Source organism: Vespula vulgaris, chromosome 1, assembly GCF_905475345.1.
Source record: "Vespula vulgaris chromosome 1, iyVesVulg1.1, whole genome shotgun sequence".
Lineage (NCBI taxonomy): Eukaryota > Metazoa > Arthropoda > Insecta > Hymenoptera > Vespidae > Vespula > Vespula vulgaris.
In genome coordinates, this window is record NC_066586.1 from 18,667,621 (window position 1) to 18,686,296 (window position 18,676).

The 18,676-nt window shown below is 33.0% G+C and overlaps 2 protein-coding genes across 2 annotated transcripts in view; both read left to right on the plus strand.

Moving 5' to 3' along the window:
• LOC127070439 (disks large 1 tumor suppressor protein) overlaps window positions 1–18,676 on the plus strand; it is a 461,967-nt gene that overhangs the window by 51,368 nt on the left and 391,923 nt on the right. The gene's annotated exons all lie outside the window — the stretch shown is intronic.
• On the plus strand, window positions 10,973–12,042 carry LOC127070626 (adenylate kinase isoenzyme 1-like). Its single transcript, XM_051008830.1, has one exon. The coding sequence runs from the start codon at window positions 11,257–11,259 to the stop codon at window positions 11,623–11,625; it is 369 nt and encodes a 122-aa protein (XP_050864787.1). The 5' UTR covers window positions 10,973–11,256; the 3' UTR covers window positions 11,626–12,042.

The following is an 18,676-nucleotide window of genomic DNA, read 5'->3' on the forward strand; positions in this document are numbered from 1 at the left end:
TTAATCTGTTTAACATAATAAAATGTTATACATGGATTGGAAGGTAAGATTGGAATTTAATTTCGCAATTTAATATATCCGATGATCCTTTTTCCAGTTTGATCTTCGGTAGAGTTTGCGATGAGTTTTCCAGAGTCTCGTGGAAAAAAAGAATAAAAGGGAAAAAAAAGAAGAAGAAAAAAGAAAAAGAGAAAAGAAAGAAAGAAAGAAAGAAAGAAAGAAAGAAAGAAGAATGAAAAAAAAAAGATGGAAGGAAAATTCGTTTATCGTGTATTCGTATTACATTCTCACAGGGGACAGCGCGTAGATACTTTGCGAAGTGAGTAAATGGGGTACATGAGGTAGATGGAAGAGAATAGAAAAGAGAGAGAGAGAGAGAGAGAGAGAGAGAGAGAGAGAGAGAGAGAGAGAGAGAGAGAGAGAAAGTGATAAAGTCGAAGGTCTTTCTCTTTTTTTGGTTCGTAGCAATCGATTTGAGGAGTTTCGCTTACACACTTTGGCTCGCTTTACCCACGAGAATTCTTCGCGCTTATTACTTTCCACTTTGCATCTCCTCAAAATCGATACGAGTTCGTCGAAATGTATCGAAATGAAAACGATGCAGGGCCATACAATGTAGACTGCGTATCACTTTCGTTACACGAACGTTTTACCTTTCGACGAAGAACGTCGAATGATATCGATTCGATTTCGATTCGACTTGACTCGAATTAATTTCGATTACACTGCTAGTATGTGTATATATATATATATATATATATATATATATAGAAAAAAGGGGGATAGAAAAAGAAAGAAAAAGAAAAGAGAAGAAGAAAAAGAAATTTAATCACTTTTCGTTGAATCGATTATCCTTTTGATTTATCTTTTCGTAACTCCGTGTGTGTGTGTGTGTGTATGTGTGTATTTCTAGACCTTTTCGAGAAAATAGAAATTAAAGAGAGATGATAACGCGCGTTAATAAGATATATTGAGTTTCATGAGAAATAATAAGTTCGGAAAAGAGGAATATAATTTTATACTAGATTTTATCGACCACATTAACACGTAGTCATTGTTAAAATAAATATGAAAGTTTATGAAAGAATAGAGAGAGAGAGAGGGAGAGTGAGAGGAGAAGGTAAACAATGTACTACCGAGTGAATATCGATGAGAAAAACAAAGTTATCTATTTTATGACAACGCATATGTTTTAGAGAAAACATCGATACATTGATGTTACACGAACACGATGTTATAACATCGAGCTGTACTGTTAGTTGGCCGTCGATAATTTTCGACAGAAAAAGAGAGAGAGAGAGAGAGATAGAGAGAATACAGGTGTCCCTTATATTTAGGTAAATAATCAGCTACATATGTATTATTACTTTATCGATTTCTTATCTACGTACACTATTCAGACAGCTTCATTAATTAACGTTAATTAAGTTCTATCTAGTCGACGAAGTTTCTTCTCTGACGAAAGTTTAAAATGTTCTTTTCACGATGATAATGATCGCTCGAAGGGAAGCTCGAAGGTAAAGCTGAGGTATAGGGTGGTTCGAAGGGAGTGGCCAATTTGAACCGATATTTAGTAAAATTTTCTGTCGAACGTTTACGATCGATGGAGATTTAATTTCCTGATTTTCCATATTAACACACGTCCATGTTGTCGGCCAGAACTAAATAGCATTTTGGGGATTCGGGGTGAAGGGGCGTAATCGTCGGAGATGAACTTATTCCCATCCATGAAATTAATTTGGAGAACCAATTTGCATCGAAGCTTAATGCCGTTACGATGCATCTATGGTGTATAGTACGTCTATAACGTTACGCGTGAAATTGCTATTGCTTTATCTTTCTCTCTCTCTCTCTCTCTCTCTCTCTCTCTCTCTCTCTCTCTCTCTCTCTATCTATAGCATTACTATTGTTATCTCTATCTCTATCTCACGTATAGATATGCACGCGTATAGATACAAGAGGATTCAAGGATTTACAAAAGCTTTATGTATGTACGCACGAACGACGTACGGGTAATTCCCGTTGTCACGAGAAAGGCCCGATCACGAAGTTAATCGATTCGAGAGTTTAACGAAAATTAATTAGTTCGGTCGAAGAAATTTTCAATGAGAATAATGCGGGTAACGGGAAATTGTTAAACGACGTATAAGATATAACGAAATTTGCGATCTTATTTATTTAATTAATCGATCAATCGGTTACTCATGAATAAATTCGTATATATAAATTATTGATTTGATTCTTTTCTTTTTTTCTTTTCTTTCTTTTTTTTTTGCGGTTTTCATTCATTTATGTAACATATATAAATTCGTACATATAAATTACAGTGAAATTTGCTTTTTTTTTTTTTTTGGTTTTCATTTATTTTCCTTTTGGTGTGTGTGTGTGTTTTTTTTTTTTACTTTTTTTATTCTATGGAAGGGGAAAAAACGAACGAAATAAAAGGAAGATGTTAACAACACTTTTATTTACAGGCTTTTCAAGCTTTCACGGGAAACGGATTCGCTAATATCCTGAACGTTTCGATCGTCGATATTCTCTCGTGATACATCGCAAAAGCTTCGACGTTATCTCTATGTTGTATATGTATATACATATATATATGTATATATATATATAAAGCGATATATATGCGTACATATATCATAGATGAAGCTCGTAAACGCGTCATAGAAATTACAGGTATCCCTCGGCGAGGGATCGTTTCCTCGTAACCATCATATTTTTCATTCTAATCACGGTACACGTCATTATCGCATTCCGATAGGTAACTCGAAATGGTCATGTTTTTTCGATCGATTGATTTATTATGTATCTATCGTAAATGTCGATCGTCTTTTCCTTTTTTTTTCTTCTCATTTTTTCTTTTATCTCTTTATACAAATATATATATATATATATATATATATATATATATATATATATATATATGTACACATACATTGAATATAAGAATGATTGAATGATTTGTAAACGTAAGAAAAAGAAGAAATTTATAAACGTAATGAAATATTAATAATGTACGAATCAATTTAATAAATGTATGTAGTAAATGTATGTAAATGTAGTCACTAGGTAATTTATTATATCAAATTCGATCGGCTTTTTTTTACATTGCATTATGTTTCATTGAAAAAGTCTTTTGAAAAATCTTTTGAAAACTATTTTTTACTTTTCTCTCTCTCTCTCTCTCTCTCTCTCTCTGTCTATCTATTTATCTATCAATCAATCAATCTATCTATCCATCTATTTATCTATCTATCCATCCGTCTGTCTTTCTGTATGTCCCTTCTTTTCCATCGAGACTGAGGAAACTCTTGTCGGATATTAATAAAGTTCGGTCTCCGTGGAACTCGAAAAGTATCTCTTTTCGTCTCTTCTCCAAGTACTTTAAAAACTTGCACTCACGGGAAATGAAATTCCCGCGAATTCCGGAAGGTAAAAGCCACTATAAGCGAGAAGCTTCATCGTTGCTTCGACATCATCGGAAAGGGGGTTGAAAAGTGGTGGAGGTTGGAGAGGGGAGGTAGGAGTAGGAGAGAGTGGGGAGTGGGGAGTGGGGAGTGGGGAGAAGATGAACGAATAGTCTAGAGAAGAGAAGGGAGAGGTATATAAAGACGATAAAGTTCTCTCTCATCTGTCGGATAAACACGAGAGAACACTAAGAGTGAGTGTAAAAGAGACACAGAGAGATAAATAGAGAGAGATAAATAGAGAGAGAGAGAGAGAAGAAAAGGAAAGAAGATTAGGGAAACCATTTCATAAGAATATTCATTGTTCTTGGTTAGCTGTAACGTTGTATCGTATTTATTTATAATATCAACATTAAATCCGCGATTTCGATTCTAACTCGCGCGTTAAAAATTTCCCGTCGATTGATGCTAACCGTTTGATTTATTTCGATAATATCGCTAGTTGTCAAATCATTCTTACAGATAATATGTTTTGGCAATGCCTTTTTGACAGGTTACATGGAATGATTTATATAGGAGCCACGTGATACGATCTATGAATTTACAAAATCGGTCGTTGATAAATAGTTCTGTATGGATGGATTTTATCAATGATTTCGTTTTTCTTGTTGTTCTCTCTCTCTCTCTCTTTCTCTCTCTATTTCTCTTTTTTCTTTTTCTTTTATTTTATTTTATTTTATTTTTTTTTTTTTTTATTTTTTTTCCTTGGATTTATCTCTCTTTGCTCTGCAAAGAACACGTACGTGAAACTTCAACGCTTCATATGTTATAGTTACGAATGCTAATAATGCTTCGCAGTGTCATTTGAACGATAATCAATCGATCGTGAAACCAAAATTCAATGTTTATTTTCTACGTGGTACGATAAAATTAATTTTGATATTACACACAGACACACACACATATATATATATAATGTAAAATAATATTTACGTATATATATATATATATATATATATGTATACCCTAATATTTATATAATATATAAATATATATTATAGAGATAATATAATAATAAATATATATATATAAATAAATAAATATATGAATAGATAGATAGATAAATAGATAGATAAATAAATAGATTTCATAATATTATATCAATTTATCTTATAATCTATAATTATTAAAACGTGCGATAAATCAATATTCAAGTTTCTTGCAGTTTAAATGCGAACGGTAATTACGCAATCCAGTCTTTATTCGAATCATTAGAATATCTTACTATTGGTAAATTCTAATTATTTCAGAATTTGTTAACGTTCGAAACTCTTTTTCAAATAAATACAAAAAAAATATATATATACATTACTTTCATGATATTTTTAGATTAATTAAGTTCGATTATTCTACTTTATGCAATTCGAATACTCGATTAGGTGTGTGTAGAATCTACTTGGCATTTATTATATTTGAAGCAATATCGTCGTCGTCATCGTCGTCGTCGTTATCGTTGTCGTTATCGTCTTTGTAGTAGTAATAGTAGTAGTAGAGGTTTCCTCGTGGTCAATTATCGTGTTTACCTTATGCTTGTCGATAATTTTCGCGTGTAACTAACAGGTATTTCGCGGTACTTGGTAGCACCGTGACGTTGTCCCAACATGCAGAATCAACTCGACTAGGCGATGGATAGACAGGCAGGTAGGACGGGGTGTCCATTGCAGGCAAACGCTTGCCACTGTACTCGATCATTTACTCTCTCTCTCTCTCTCTCTCTCTCTCTCTCTCTCTCTCTCTCTCTCTCTCTTCTTCCTTCCTTCTCTGCCTATCTCTATCTCTGTCTCTGTGAGTAAGTACGTACGTACGTGCGTGTGTATATATATATATGTATATACATATATATATATGTGTGTGTGTGTTTATATGTATCTCTCTCACTCACTCATTCACTCACTCACTTTCACCCTTTCTCTCAAGGCTAATCACGATACCACACAGTATGTGTTATGCTGTAAACACAGATCTCGACGTCTTGTGTCAATTGACCGTATAATCTGTAATTACTAGAACGCACGATAAACCAATACGCATGTGTCTTGCAGTTTAATACCAAGGATAATTACGTGATCACGTTTATCTGTTATTCAAACCATTGCTCTTGTATTTTATAATTTATATATCGTTCGTAATCTTTTTTTTTATTTTTTTTTTTATTTTGTTGTTGTTCTTGTTGTTTCCTTCTTTTTCATTAATTTATGTTTCTTTTTTAAAGAATTCAAATGTCATTGATTATCATAAATTATAATTAGAATTAATGATGTTTTAATGGGAACTTCGATTATTCGAGCAGTTCTTTCGATCATTGGAATGTTTTATGTACCAGTGATTAGATTTTACTTTTTCTGTTTTTCTTTTCTTTTTTTTTTTTCATTCTTTTTTGTCTCTCTTTCTTGTTTGCTCTTTTTCCTTATTTCTAAAGATAACATATCATTGATTACTTCTGTAGATTAAAATGCATGAATTTTTTTTTTTTTTCCTTTAATGCAAAAACGGTGATTATATATCATTGGAATATATCTGTTATCGTTGGAATTAATTCAAGATTTCTGTCGTTTGAAAATTATCCTAGTAATCAAATTCCGTTATTATTATTATTATTATTATTATTATTATTATTATTATTATTATTATTATTATTATTATCATCGTCACTTTTTCTTCTTTTCTCAAAAATCAAACAGTGTCATTGATCGATATGTTTAGATCGAAATTAACGATTTTACGGTTAAGAGAAGAGATAAAAAAGAAAGGATAAATAAAAAAAAATATAAGAAAGTAAGAGAAATAAAAATCTAATTTATTCGATAATTTTTTGTTTATTTGTAATAGCACTCCGCGTTGATTTTGTATTTCTTAGGTTGACAATGAGAGGAGACAGGAATATAAATCGAGTGTCGTAGTCGAGAGAAAAAGATTACTCACGACGAGAAACGAGTTTGATGGATGGACACCAAGCGTCGATAAGAAAATAGATCTTTTTCTTTTTCTCTTCGGCCTCTCACATTCCACCCTCCTCAGAGAATCAAATATTATCAGATCCTCAGGATTTAGTTAATACAGAGAAGAGGAAAGAACGAAGAAAGAAATTTTGTAGAATTAGCTCGTGAATAGAAATTGCATCACCAATTGATGATTAATATATTCCTGTTATGAAACATATAATTTTAACTTAAAGATAGAAGCTTTTTGTGAAAGATTGATGATAGTTTGTTTATAATGAATACGATGTTACATCATTATGATATGTAAACGTAATTATGATTAGATCAGATTTTCATAAGAAAGAGAAAATGTGTGTGTCTGTGTATAATATATATTACCTGGTTTAATTGATGCAATTGATGATAATTCGTTTATAATGAATGCGACGTTGCATAATTATGATATGTAAACATAATCGTGATTAGATCAGATTATCACGAGAAATAGAATAATTATATATATATACATACAATTAAACGAGGTAATATATTAATATATATATATATATTACTTCGTTTAATTGATGCAATTAACTTCAGATATATTTCTCAAATGAACACGCTTTCTTTTTCTCCCTTTTCCAATCTTTCGTTTAACGAAAAACGGAAAAAAGACAAGAAAAGGAAACAAAAGGAAAGAAAAAAAAAGAAACGAATCGTTCACCGAACGGGCTCTTTTTAATAGCAAATTTCGAGGAGGTAGAAGGGGTAGGTAAAACAGAAGATGGGAGAAGGGATGAAAGAAGGGGGATTACTTAGCCGTTGAACTTTGCCGAGAGTGAATCCGATTGCAAATTTGCAGTGGGACTGCTCTCGTAATGACTTTTCCTGAAGACCGATTACGCGATTGCGAGTTAAGAGAGTGGTGAACGGAAGAGGAAAGTAGGAGAGTGCGAGAATGAGATAGATAGACAGAGAGAGAGACAGAGAGAGAGAGAGAGAGAGAGAAAGAAAGAAAGAAAGAAAAAGCGACGAGCCAACGGAGAGACAAAGCTCGGTGAAAGGGTGCCTGTAGGCTAATTGAAAGTCCGCCGTTGGTAGAGCAGAGAGGAGAAACGGTCCCCGGAAAGGAGGACCGAATGCCGCCGCCATTGTAATTGGCCTGGCTATTATTAACGTCGCGTCATGCCATTTATTTTAATGGACCTTGGAAGCTCCCTGTATTAACCGTACCTACTATCATCTGAAAGAAAAAAAAAAAGAAAAAAAAAAAAATCACAAATCTCAATCGTGAATTCAACTATTTGGAGAATAATTCTTAAAATTTTGATTTTTTTTTTTTTTTTTTTTTTTTTTTTTATATAAAGATATCGCCTATCGAAGTTATATGTATGTATGTGTATATATATATATATATATATATATATGTTTTTTTTTACTGAATTGTTGTCGGCGATGCACATTTTCAATATTGAATAAAATAAAAGTTTCTTTCTATCAAGCACGAAATACATTTTTTCGGGAACTATTTGGTTCGCGATTGAAAAAACAAAAAAAAAAAGAAAATATAACCAAAAATAAAATTATAAAGAAAGTAAGCGAATATATGATAAGGAACTGTCCTTTTAAAAAAAGAAAAAGAAAGAGAGCAAAAATTGACCTATGCCAGCGTTTTCCGAAAAAATCAATAAATTTCATAATAATCTTGATGGACTCTTTCATTCAAACGTTCTATACATACATACATATATATATATATATATATATATATATATATATAAAATATGACGAAGAAGTTAACATTAAATCGAATGTTTCGTAAACTTTGTAATTCCTATTCCGAAATATGACAAACAGTTTCTGTTAGATTATGTTGGAGAGAAATCAGTGTGGCACGCGTAGAAGTTCGAATTGAATTTTGAAAGATCATAGAGATTAGGATTGGTGAAGTCTAAGTTTCCTCCCATCTCCTCAGCCCGCAATGGCGGCGAGTTCGAGGACCTTCGAGTAAGGGGATCAAGCTCGGTGGCAGGTACTCGAATGCCGATATCCACCAATGATTCCCGCGCCAACCACAAGCGATCCTGGTAGGTGTCCGGAGAATTCCATCCGGTGGTCGCATTCTCGACATCCCGTGGGAAAGTCCTAGGCTGGCTTTCGGCACCTAAATCAATTAAATATCTTGGCGCAGGATAGAGAGATATATAGACGTGGAGAAAGAGAGAACGAGAGAGAGAGAGAGAGAGAAAGAGCAAAGTGACCGATATCTCTTATCGTGGGAATCATTTCTCGAGCATAGTTCTATCTTCCTTTCTTATCAAGGGGATTGCTATTATTACGATAACGGAATTTAGACGATCTATCTGAGAAAGTTTTTACGATCGATATAAAATCTATTCGATTTAATCTTTAATAAGTAAATATTTTTATCTCTTTTCTTTCTTTTTCTTTCTTTCTTTCTTTCTTTTTTCTTCACTCTTCTTTTTCCTTTTATTTCGATAGGTTCGATCAATATTTATGTCTTTCGTATTGCTTCATATGGATTAGAAAATAATCGAATCGATTCATTACTAAAGAAGTTTCTTTATCTAGAAGTTAGAGAGAGAGAGAGAAAGAGAAAGAAAGAAAAGAAAAGGTAGTATAATAGGAAGAGAGAATTTATCGTAACACGAAAACGAGCCTGAACGATGGAAGATCGTAATGGCCGATAGAGAGAGAAAGAGCACAGACGACAAGTGGAACAATTTATGCAACAAACGAGGTGATCCTTTCGATGATGGCTACGCAACTTGTCTCGTTTCTATCCTATTCCAATTCTATGTTCTAAATTCTAGTCTCTCTCTTTCTCTCTCTCTCTACTCTAATGAGCAATACCACGGTACGTTTCACACAACATGTTACAAATGAAGGCAAAGGCCGATAAAATAGAGAATAGGAACATATTCGTTTCTATAAATTTCGGAGAAAAAAGGTGTCGGCTAAGAGAGTGAGCTCCAGTAAGGGAAAGGGCGACGAGGAGACTTGCTTATAAGGTACAACTTCTTCTCACCCTTCGAAAGTCACCCTTGTATGTAAATTTGCTGAATAAATATATATACATACATACATACATACATACGTACGTACGTACGTACGTACTGTACTTCCCTCTTTTTCGAGATTCAACATGGAATATAAACAGCGTATGAAACAGCTTCAGGATCTAATGCATTAATCTTCTCAGTTTGTTACATCGTCATATTATTTTCATATCGTTTATACATACATACACACACACACATTATATATATATCTTTCTTTTTTCTTTTTTTACAAAAATACAGTTTCTAAAGAAATATACGGGAAGTGGCGTGTTCGTATGGAGCAAGGTTGGGCGAAGGTTGCGTGGAGGAGAGGAGGAGAGGAGGGGTTTGAAAATAAATAGGGCGATCACATCGAGCTTCGAACTGACACGTGCACTTATCGAGACTCCTGTTAGCCGCCGTGAACGATCCTGTTCAGCATGATAATGCGACGATACATCTTCTCTTTCTCGCATAGACACAGATACGTAGATACATACATACATACATACGTACATACATACATATATAGACGTATATACGTTCGTCTGACTTGCAAAGTAGAGGTGGAAGGCAGTAACGAACGGCACGACGATCTATCTCTTCGCCTCTTTAACACATTCCTTGAAGCGCTCCTCCGCCTCCGACAGTCTCGTTTGAGCCACCGTGAAACTGTTGGTATAACACTGGATGATCTGATCCATCTCAGCTTCAGAAATTTTTGGGTTCTTTCTGTTCTTCATATCCTCCACCCTTTGTGCCTTCATCTTCTGAAGGGTATCTTTTAAACACTTAAAGAAGGCCTCTGAAATATATATATATTCTTTTTCATATATATTTTATTTATATATTTATTATTTATATGTATATAAATAATATATATAATGTTCTTTTTTTTTTCTTTTTGATTTTCTCTTTTGATTTCCTCTTTCTTTTTTCTTTTCCTTTCTTTCTTTCTTTCTCCCTTTCTCTCTCTTTTTTTTTTTTACGGATAAAAAGAAAGAGAGCGCGAATATAAATAAAAAGTTTTGATTGCAATTTGACTGACCTTGTTCCTCGCCTGTACAAATATGTATCACCTGTCTAGCATCTTTCCCTATTTGTTTGGCCGACTCGATGAATCCCTTCAACATCGATTTCTTTTCCGTGTCGGATTTAACCACTTTGAATGCGTGTTTGTTACAGATAGACAATTCACTCTGAAGCTTTTGTAACGTCATTCTAATATCCGTGCTAGCTTTCTTCACGCATCTTTTTATATGTTCGTCAAATAATCGACTACCGTTCATTTTAATTAATGGATAATTATTTGATTTTAGTAAGGATATTACATTTAAAGTTAAAATTATTAGAATTCGGAGGAAAATGTCCGAACGGTTATGTTTCTTCCTTCTCTCTCTCTCTCTCTCTTTTTTTTTCTTTTCTTCTTTTCTTCTTTTATTTCTTTATATATATATATATATATATATATATATATATATATATACATACATACGTACATACATTCATACGATCAGTCGCCATCTGTCGCCGTAATTATGACAATTATTAATTATAATCCAATCGTATGAAATTGTCATGAATAATTTTTACATGCTATAACCTATTTGATACATATACGAAATTGAGACATATCGAAATATGCAAATATTTCTTTGGATTATTTATCGAAAAGTTCGTAAATAATTTTTATTTGATAAATCAAAACTTGTGCGATCTTGATACACGTAACGCTAATAGATCGATAATAAATTCGAAGATAATAAAGGGATATAGTTTTTGATCTCAAAAGAAATCGACATGGGTATGTGTTTTGGTAAAAGAAAAAGTCCTAGAAACAATAGAGATAATATGAACCAACTGAAAGAAAATTCCGGACCTATAATTTTCTTGGTCGGTGCACCGGGAATTGGTAAACGCGAGCTGGGTAGAAGACTATCCTCGAAATATGGTTTCATCATGATTTCGACGGGGGATTTGTTGAACCAGGAGATCCAGAATGGTTCGGAGAGAGGTCAAAAGTTCGCGGATATGACGAAGGTGGGACAAAGTGTTCCAGCGAATGACATTCTTCCTATGGTCGAAGAACAGCTGATGAATCAACCTAATGCCGTGGGATTTCTCATTGTTGGTTTTCCTCGTGATAGGACACAAGTAAAGCTTATTTAATTTCTTTTTCTTTTTTCCTTTTTTTTTGTCTCTTTTCTTTTCTTTTTTTCTTCTTCTTTTTTCTTCTTCTTCCTCCCTCCTCAATATTTCCTCTCGTTTCTTTTTATTCTCGTTTCTTTATCTTCTTTTATTTCCTTTTATTTTATTTATATATTTACTTCTTTATTCGTTTCATTGTTCCGTCGGGAGATATTCGAAAATTCAATTTTCCAAAAAGCATCGTTTTAAAAGAGAATAACGCCGGGAATATTCATACCATCGAACAATATCCCATCGTTTGACGGCAGGCGACGTTGTTCAACAAAGAAGTGAAACGGCCGTCGTTGGTGCTCCATTTGCAAGTCAAAAATGACGTTCTGTCTGAAAGGGTGAAAAATGCTACGGCCAAGAACGATAAAAATTCGGAGAAGCTTTCGAATGAAATTAATTCGTACATGAACACGATCTCGTCGACGATTCAGCCGAACAAAAAGGTCACTAAGGAGATCGATGTACAAAATAAAAACAAGGATGAGATTTTCAAGGCTGCCTTCGAGGAAATAGATAAGCTTTAAAGGAAATTTCGAGACTTAACTGTCGACACTTTTATTTTATTTTATCACATTCTCTTTCGAGAAAAAGAAAAAGAAAGAGAAAAGGCTTAAGAATCGAATCGTACGTTGACCTCGATCCTTCATAGATTTTTCCCATAGCTTTTCAAGCTAGTCAAAATGTCGAAGAACGATCGACCGACTGGAAATTGATGCGACGTTGCTGAGTCTAAGAAGAATGAAGCCTTTTTTTTGTGGATTCTACTTTTCTTTTTTCTTTTTTTCTCGGACTAGAGTCAGTCTTATAGAGGCTGATTTGAAATTATATCCATTCCTTTCTCTTCCTCTTATCGTACGACAATTTCACATTCTGCAGAATGTATTTGTGTGTGTATGTATATATAAGGCTAAAGAAAGCTGCCTGTTATCAGTCGAAGGGATGATTGAACTTGGAATTAGTACGAATTGTATGGCCGACGACGAGTCGTCCAACGTTTCCATTGAAATTTATTTGGATAGTATAGGTATATAATAATACTTTAGATACACACGCACACATACATAGTCGTTTCGATATTTCGTGATATCAAAGAAGAGAAATAGATATTGTTGGATATCAGTTACGGTGGATCGTGTATACGTGAATTAATTTTTTCAAAATAATTCGATTCAACGACTATTTTATAACGATCATTAAAAAAAAAAATCTAAACGAATGATTAAAACGAAATAATAATAATAAAATTAAGAAAAAAGGATAAAAAATAAGGATGAAAGAGAAAAAAAGATCCTTTCGGATGCAATCGGTCTGTTTTGTTGTCGTTTAAAGAGAATTAATGTACGAGATTAATTTGTAATTCGTACGAATGTCTGATGTGCCATGGTAAAATACCGTGTTTCGAAAGTAAGAACGTCCAGTTAGGGAAAGCAACGATCATGATAGTCCCGCGGGTATAATTCAAACGTTAAGGAGGTAGTAGTAGGATGTATTATATCTCGGTGAAGAAACGTGCACGGTCACGTAGATTCGAGCTTTAACTTGTGCCGCAAGCTCGAGTTAGCTCGGTTGATAGTAATATTACATGAGACGTTAGAAATCGCTTTTTCTCCCTCCCTCCCTCTCTCTCTCTCTCTCTCTCTCTCTCTCTCTCTCTCTCTGTCTCTCCTTCTCTGTTGAATTTTTCATAATATCCACAGGCCGAACATACATACATATTTCAAACTAACAATTCACGACGTCCCACCTATTTTGGTCTCCCTCTTAAATTATATTCCAGGATTGTCCCATATTTTTCTCTTCGAATTACGTTCCCCTAATCGTCTTCATATTTTTCTCTTTCACAATCTTCAAAACGATGTCGATATTAATCCGTTATTCTTTTCAAGATCTTGTAATCTATTAGCGAAGTTAAATAATTAGTGAAATTAAGATTTCTTTCTTTTTTTCTTTTTTTTTTTTTTTCATTTTTCTTTTCTAGACGAATCAATTCAGTTTTAGGTATATTCTTTTGATATATATATATTTCGGGCAAAGAGAATTCTTGCAACATTCTTTTTGTCCAGAAGAAATAGCATAAAGTTTAATTGTAGACTTTAGTTTAAAGTTTCCAAAAGTCTGATGTATAATGGTATTAATATTTTCGAAGGAGGAAATCACGATGATTTAAATGTAAAAGGCAAATATAACGTGTTCACATTACTATTAATGAAACGAGATAATACATAGTAATAATACGTGTCGAATAAGAGAAAAAAAAAAATAGTATTGTATCGTCGATGCGACTGAGAGGAGGAAATGTCGCGTCGTCTGGAACGAGGACGATCATTGACTCGAATAAGAAATTAAAAACGATCTGAGGAGAGAGAGAAAGAGAGAGAAGGAGAAAAAGAGAAGGAGATATAGAGACAAAAAAAAAGATAAAGTGAACTACAGCTCGTTTCATACGATATAGAAAAAAATATTTCCCTCCTTTTGAGCTTTTAACGATACCTTTTATTAAATAACAATCTTATCTCATTTTATAAATTATCTATAACGTCAATAAAAGTTTTATAAATATTTGAAATTCGATTGTTTCGTTTCAATGAGAATTCATCGAAGACTTCCCAATGAATTCTGTTTTCCTTTCCTTTCTTTTTTTTAAATTTTAACCCTTGTATAATAGTAATGTTTTTGTAATTGATACAATTTGAAAAGAAAATCAAATGAATTCGAAACGAATTGGAAGATAACGAATAAAGAACAATAGTAGTCGTAAACATCATATTCGTTCGTTATCGTTCGTTGTATTAAGTATTTAGATATTACATTTGCGAGTATGGTAACTTTAAAAATCTCGCGTATATTGTGAAACATCCTGTATGAAAGGATAAAGGAAGATAAAAAGTTGCATACAGAGTCAGCGAGTGGATGGAGTCCAGAACTGATTGAAGTTGTAACGTTAAGGCGAAAGAAGGAGTCGCCAGCCAGGAAAACGTAGGATATGTCTGTCGTGGCAAAGGAAGATGCTTGCGAATAAAAGTTATGTAAAGAGGTAGGAAGGAGGGAAAGAGAGAGGATGAGAGAGATAGAGAGAGAGAGAGAGAGAGAGAAAGAGGGATCGAACGTGTACCGGGAAGAAAACAAGAAACGCGACTCGCATGGATTGCTTGCTCACTCTCATGCGCTTTTATGCATGAGAATTCTGATCGTCATACGGCCAAAGAGAGATTTATGCCAGCCGCGAACTAAAAAACATCGAAGATTCGTTCGACATCTTTCGAAAGATATTGGATTTTTATCTATCCAAGAGAAATCTGCATATTTCTGTATATGTCCATACATATGCTATATATATATATATATATATATATATATATATATATATATATACATATATTTATAATATGGTATATAATATTATTAGTAATATAATATTGTATATAAATATATAGTATAGTATATGTATTATTATTTATATTTTATATATATATATAATATATTATTTATATAGTAATGTACAGTAACAATAATATATAATGTGTATTTTTTGCTTCAACTTTATTTATTAACGAAATTTCTAATCGTCAAGAAATCTTGTGTGATAGATAATTATTAATTAATTAATGATGTTATCATATATATGTATATATATATATTTTCTTGTACAGATAATTAAGAGATCTAAAATTCCAATGTCACGTTCAAACTATCGTCTTAAACGGTATTACGTTTTGAGGGTATGTCGTGTATCGGAGGATGTTTAAGGAAGGGTAGTTTGCTCGCGTACATTTCAACCTAACTACACGTACATATATATATATATATATATATATATATATATATATATATATATATATATATATGTCTCTTTCTCCCTCTCTCTCTCTCTCTCTCTTTCTGTGTATGTGTATATATGTATGTATATGTGTGTGTATTAGTGAACACGAATCGGAAGGAGTACTAGGAAGGTACGAGGAGCAATCTCACGGTTGATCGCTCAAGTTTTCGAAGTCCATCCGAGAAACCCTACGGCAGGTTAACGTTTGTGAGACTCGATAGAGATCTCGATTTAATGCTGTTGTCCGTGATCTAACGATATATCTAATCTCACATCTTATCTAAGATTATTTCGATCATGGATTTTTGATCTGTTTTAAAGGTAATTATTATTGTGAAATAAATGAGAAAATAAATGTTTCGATCTTTAATTCGAAAGGGAAAAAAAAAAGAAATGAGAGATCTAATCGAAAAGGAATGAAGAGTGGAAAGAGAATACACGTAGACAGACGAACAGATTGACATACGGATGGGTGGACAGACATAGAGAGAAATAATATTTACATAGATGGAAATAAGATGAAATATAAGGTAAACGAAAAGCCATTGTTTTAGTAGTTTAATCTTTATCCTCTTTTATAAATCTCTCTTTACATACACATATGCATACAGTTCTTAATAATCTAACAATAATACGATTTTAAAATACTTCACCGACTATATGTTATAATCCTACTTTATACATCCTATGTATATATGTATGTATGTATGTATGTACGTACAATATACATACATATAATACATTTATATTATTCTTCTCTCATAGAAATAAGCGAACTCATCTTCTTTCTTGCGTCGTGTCGTTGCTAAGTATAAAAAAAAAAGAAAAAAAAACAAAGGAAGGAAAAAAAAAAGAGAAAAGAAAAGTCATAGTAGCATATTATAATTCTCCTGAAATATCTACCATGTCGTCGTTCCACTTTTCCTTCACTCTTTCCTAATTCTGTCTGTCTCCTCCCTTTTCCAACCCCTTCTATTGGTATTATCTCTATTCCTCTCATCCTGAACACGCTCCATTTCTTCAACTCTAGAACGTCGTACGTAGAAATTGAATAAAGGAAAGAAAAGGAAAAGATAGGGAGAAAGAGACAGAGGACAGAGCTAGATAAGGAGAGGAAGGGAACGTGTGTGTGTGTTCATAAGAGAGAGAGAGAGAGAGAGAGAAAGAGAGTTAGCTTCGCTGCTTGAAAATGCTTGGATCATCGTTCTTGACTACCACCACTGCTTATTTTTCGACGACGGCGTTTTGTCTCCCCATCTTTTCTTCTTCTTCTCCTTCTTCTTCTACTTCCTGTTCTTCGGCACCCCTTGCCTCTTCATTTTCTCTTCTTTGGAATGTTTCCAGACGTCGTACCGATTTCCCTCTCCACGCACGTCTCACTAACCTTCTTTCTCTCTCTCTCTCTCTCTCTCTCTCTTTCTCTCTCTTTTTATGTATGTATATGTATTCTTTATATATATATATATATAAACATTATATTATTATTTATATATATTATATTATATTATTATTTTATATATATATATTATATATATTATTATTTATATATATGTATATATATGTGTATATCTTTCTCTTTCTCTCTTAATCTTCTTAATCAGTCTCTGCTTTTTTAAGTAATTTTTAACGTTTAGTATTTGCTTTTCTTCCTTTCTTGATTCATCATTTCCCATCTTTTTCTGACACTTTCAGCTCGTCGTTATGGCATGCTCCATCGGGAAACTACCCTCTTCAATACCCTTTCCTTTTCTCCTTCTTTTCATTTCTCTCTCTCTCTCTCTCTCTCATTTTCTTTGTCTCTGCATTTCTCTCTCTTTCTTTTTCTTTTTTTAGTTTACCTTTTTCTATTTTTTCATACGTTTGTTTCTTATTTCTCTCTCTCTCTCTCTCTCTCTCTCTCTCTCTCTCTCTCTCTCTGTGTCTTTATCTCTTTCTTTCTTTTATTTTTTTCTTCCCTTCTTTCTTCCTCTTTTTTTTTTAAACCGCCATAAGATTCTGCTTGAACGTTTTCTCTAAATACATATTGTTCAACGCTTAGCGAGGATACAAAAGAAAAGGAGAAGGACAATGTATTTATTCGTGATTATCATAATTCCTTTAGATTCGAATAAAATAATAATGATGTGGAAGGAAAGAATGGTTAAAACTAATTGTGTTCGAGGCATGATCGTCTTTCTCTCTTTTCCCTTTTCTTGTTTTCTTTATACGAAGAAAATTGCTTTAAAAAAAGAGTAAGAATAAATAAATAAATAAATAAATAAATAAATAAATAAATAAATAAATTACTTGCCTTATAACGAAACTTGCGCAAAAAGAAATTATTTTGCTCGTTTGAAAAATTTGCTTGGAAAATATTGTTCCTCTGTTAGAAGAGATTAGGTAAGCTCGGTTAAAAACAAAAGAGAAAGAGAGAGAGAGAGAGAGAGAAAATTCTTTTGTTTGGAGAAATACAACTTCGCTTTTTTCCTCTCTTGTAAATTCGAGTCACCAAAGACGCATACGTCGCATTATAAGGAACGATATTTTAGAATTTGCTCCGTGGCGAACAACGCGCTATAAAGCACAGTTTACAAGCTCGCAATTTCTAACTTTTCGAAGGAAGTACGTGAACGCATACACGTCTTACCGTCGACTAAATCAAAAAATATGGGTATGTGCTTTAGACGTTGTTTTTAACGAGAAAGAGAGAGAGAGAGAAAAAGAGAGAGAGAGAGAGAGAGAAAGAGAGATATTCACGTAAGATTAGACCAATCTCCTATTAATTATTCTTACTTTTTTCCGAAGACGTTCTCTTATTCGTGTTTAATATTTCATAGTATAAACGATTTGATAATTATATTGTTTCAGTGAGATTGTTTAAAAGTTTTTTTTTCTTTTTTTATAAAATCTTTTCATCCTTATTACTTCGTCGTTCCTTATCTTTCTCTTTCTCTTTCTCTTTTCTTTTTTCTTTTTTCTTTTCCTTTTTCTTTTCCTTTCCTTTTCTTTCCTTTTCTTTTCTTTTCTTTTCTTTTCTTTTCTTTTCTTTTCTTTTTGGTGAAACTTGCTCCTACCTGCTAAGGAAGAAAATCGGTAGAGCTAAGTTTAATGAGAAACAAACTTCATCCCAAGCAAAGACCTTTATGTGTTTTTTTCTACTTCATTTTTCCTATTGCTCGCGGTCCTTGTTAATAAAACGGAGAATGTGGAGGGGTAAGGAAG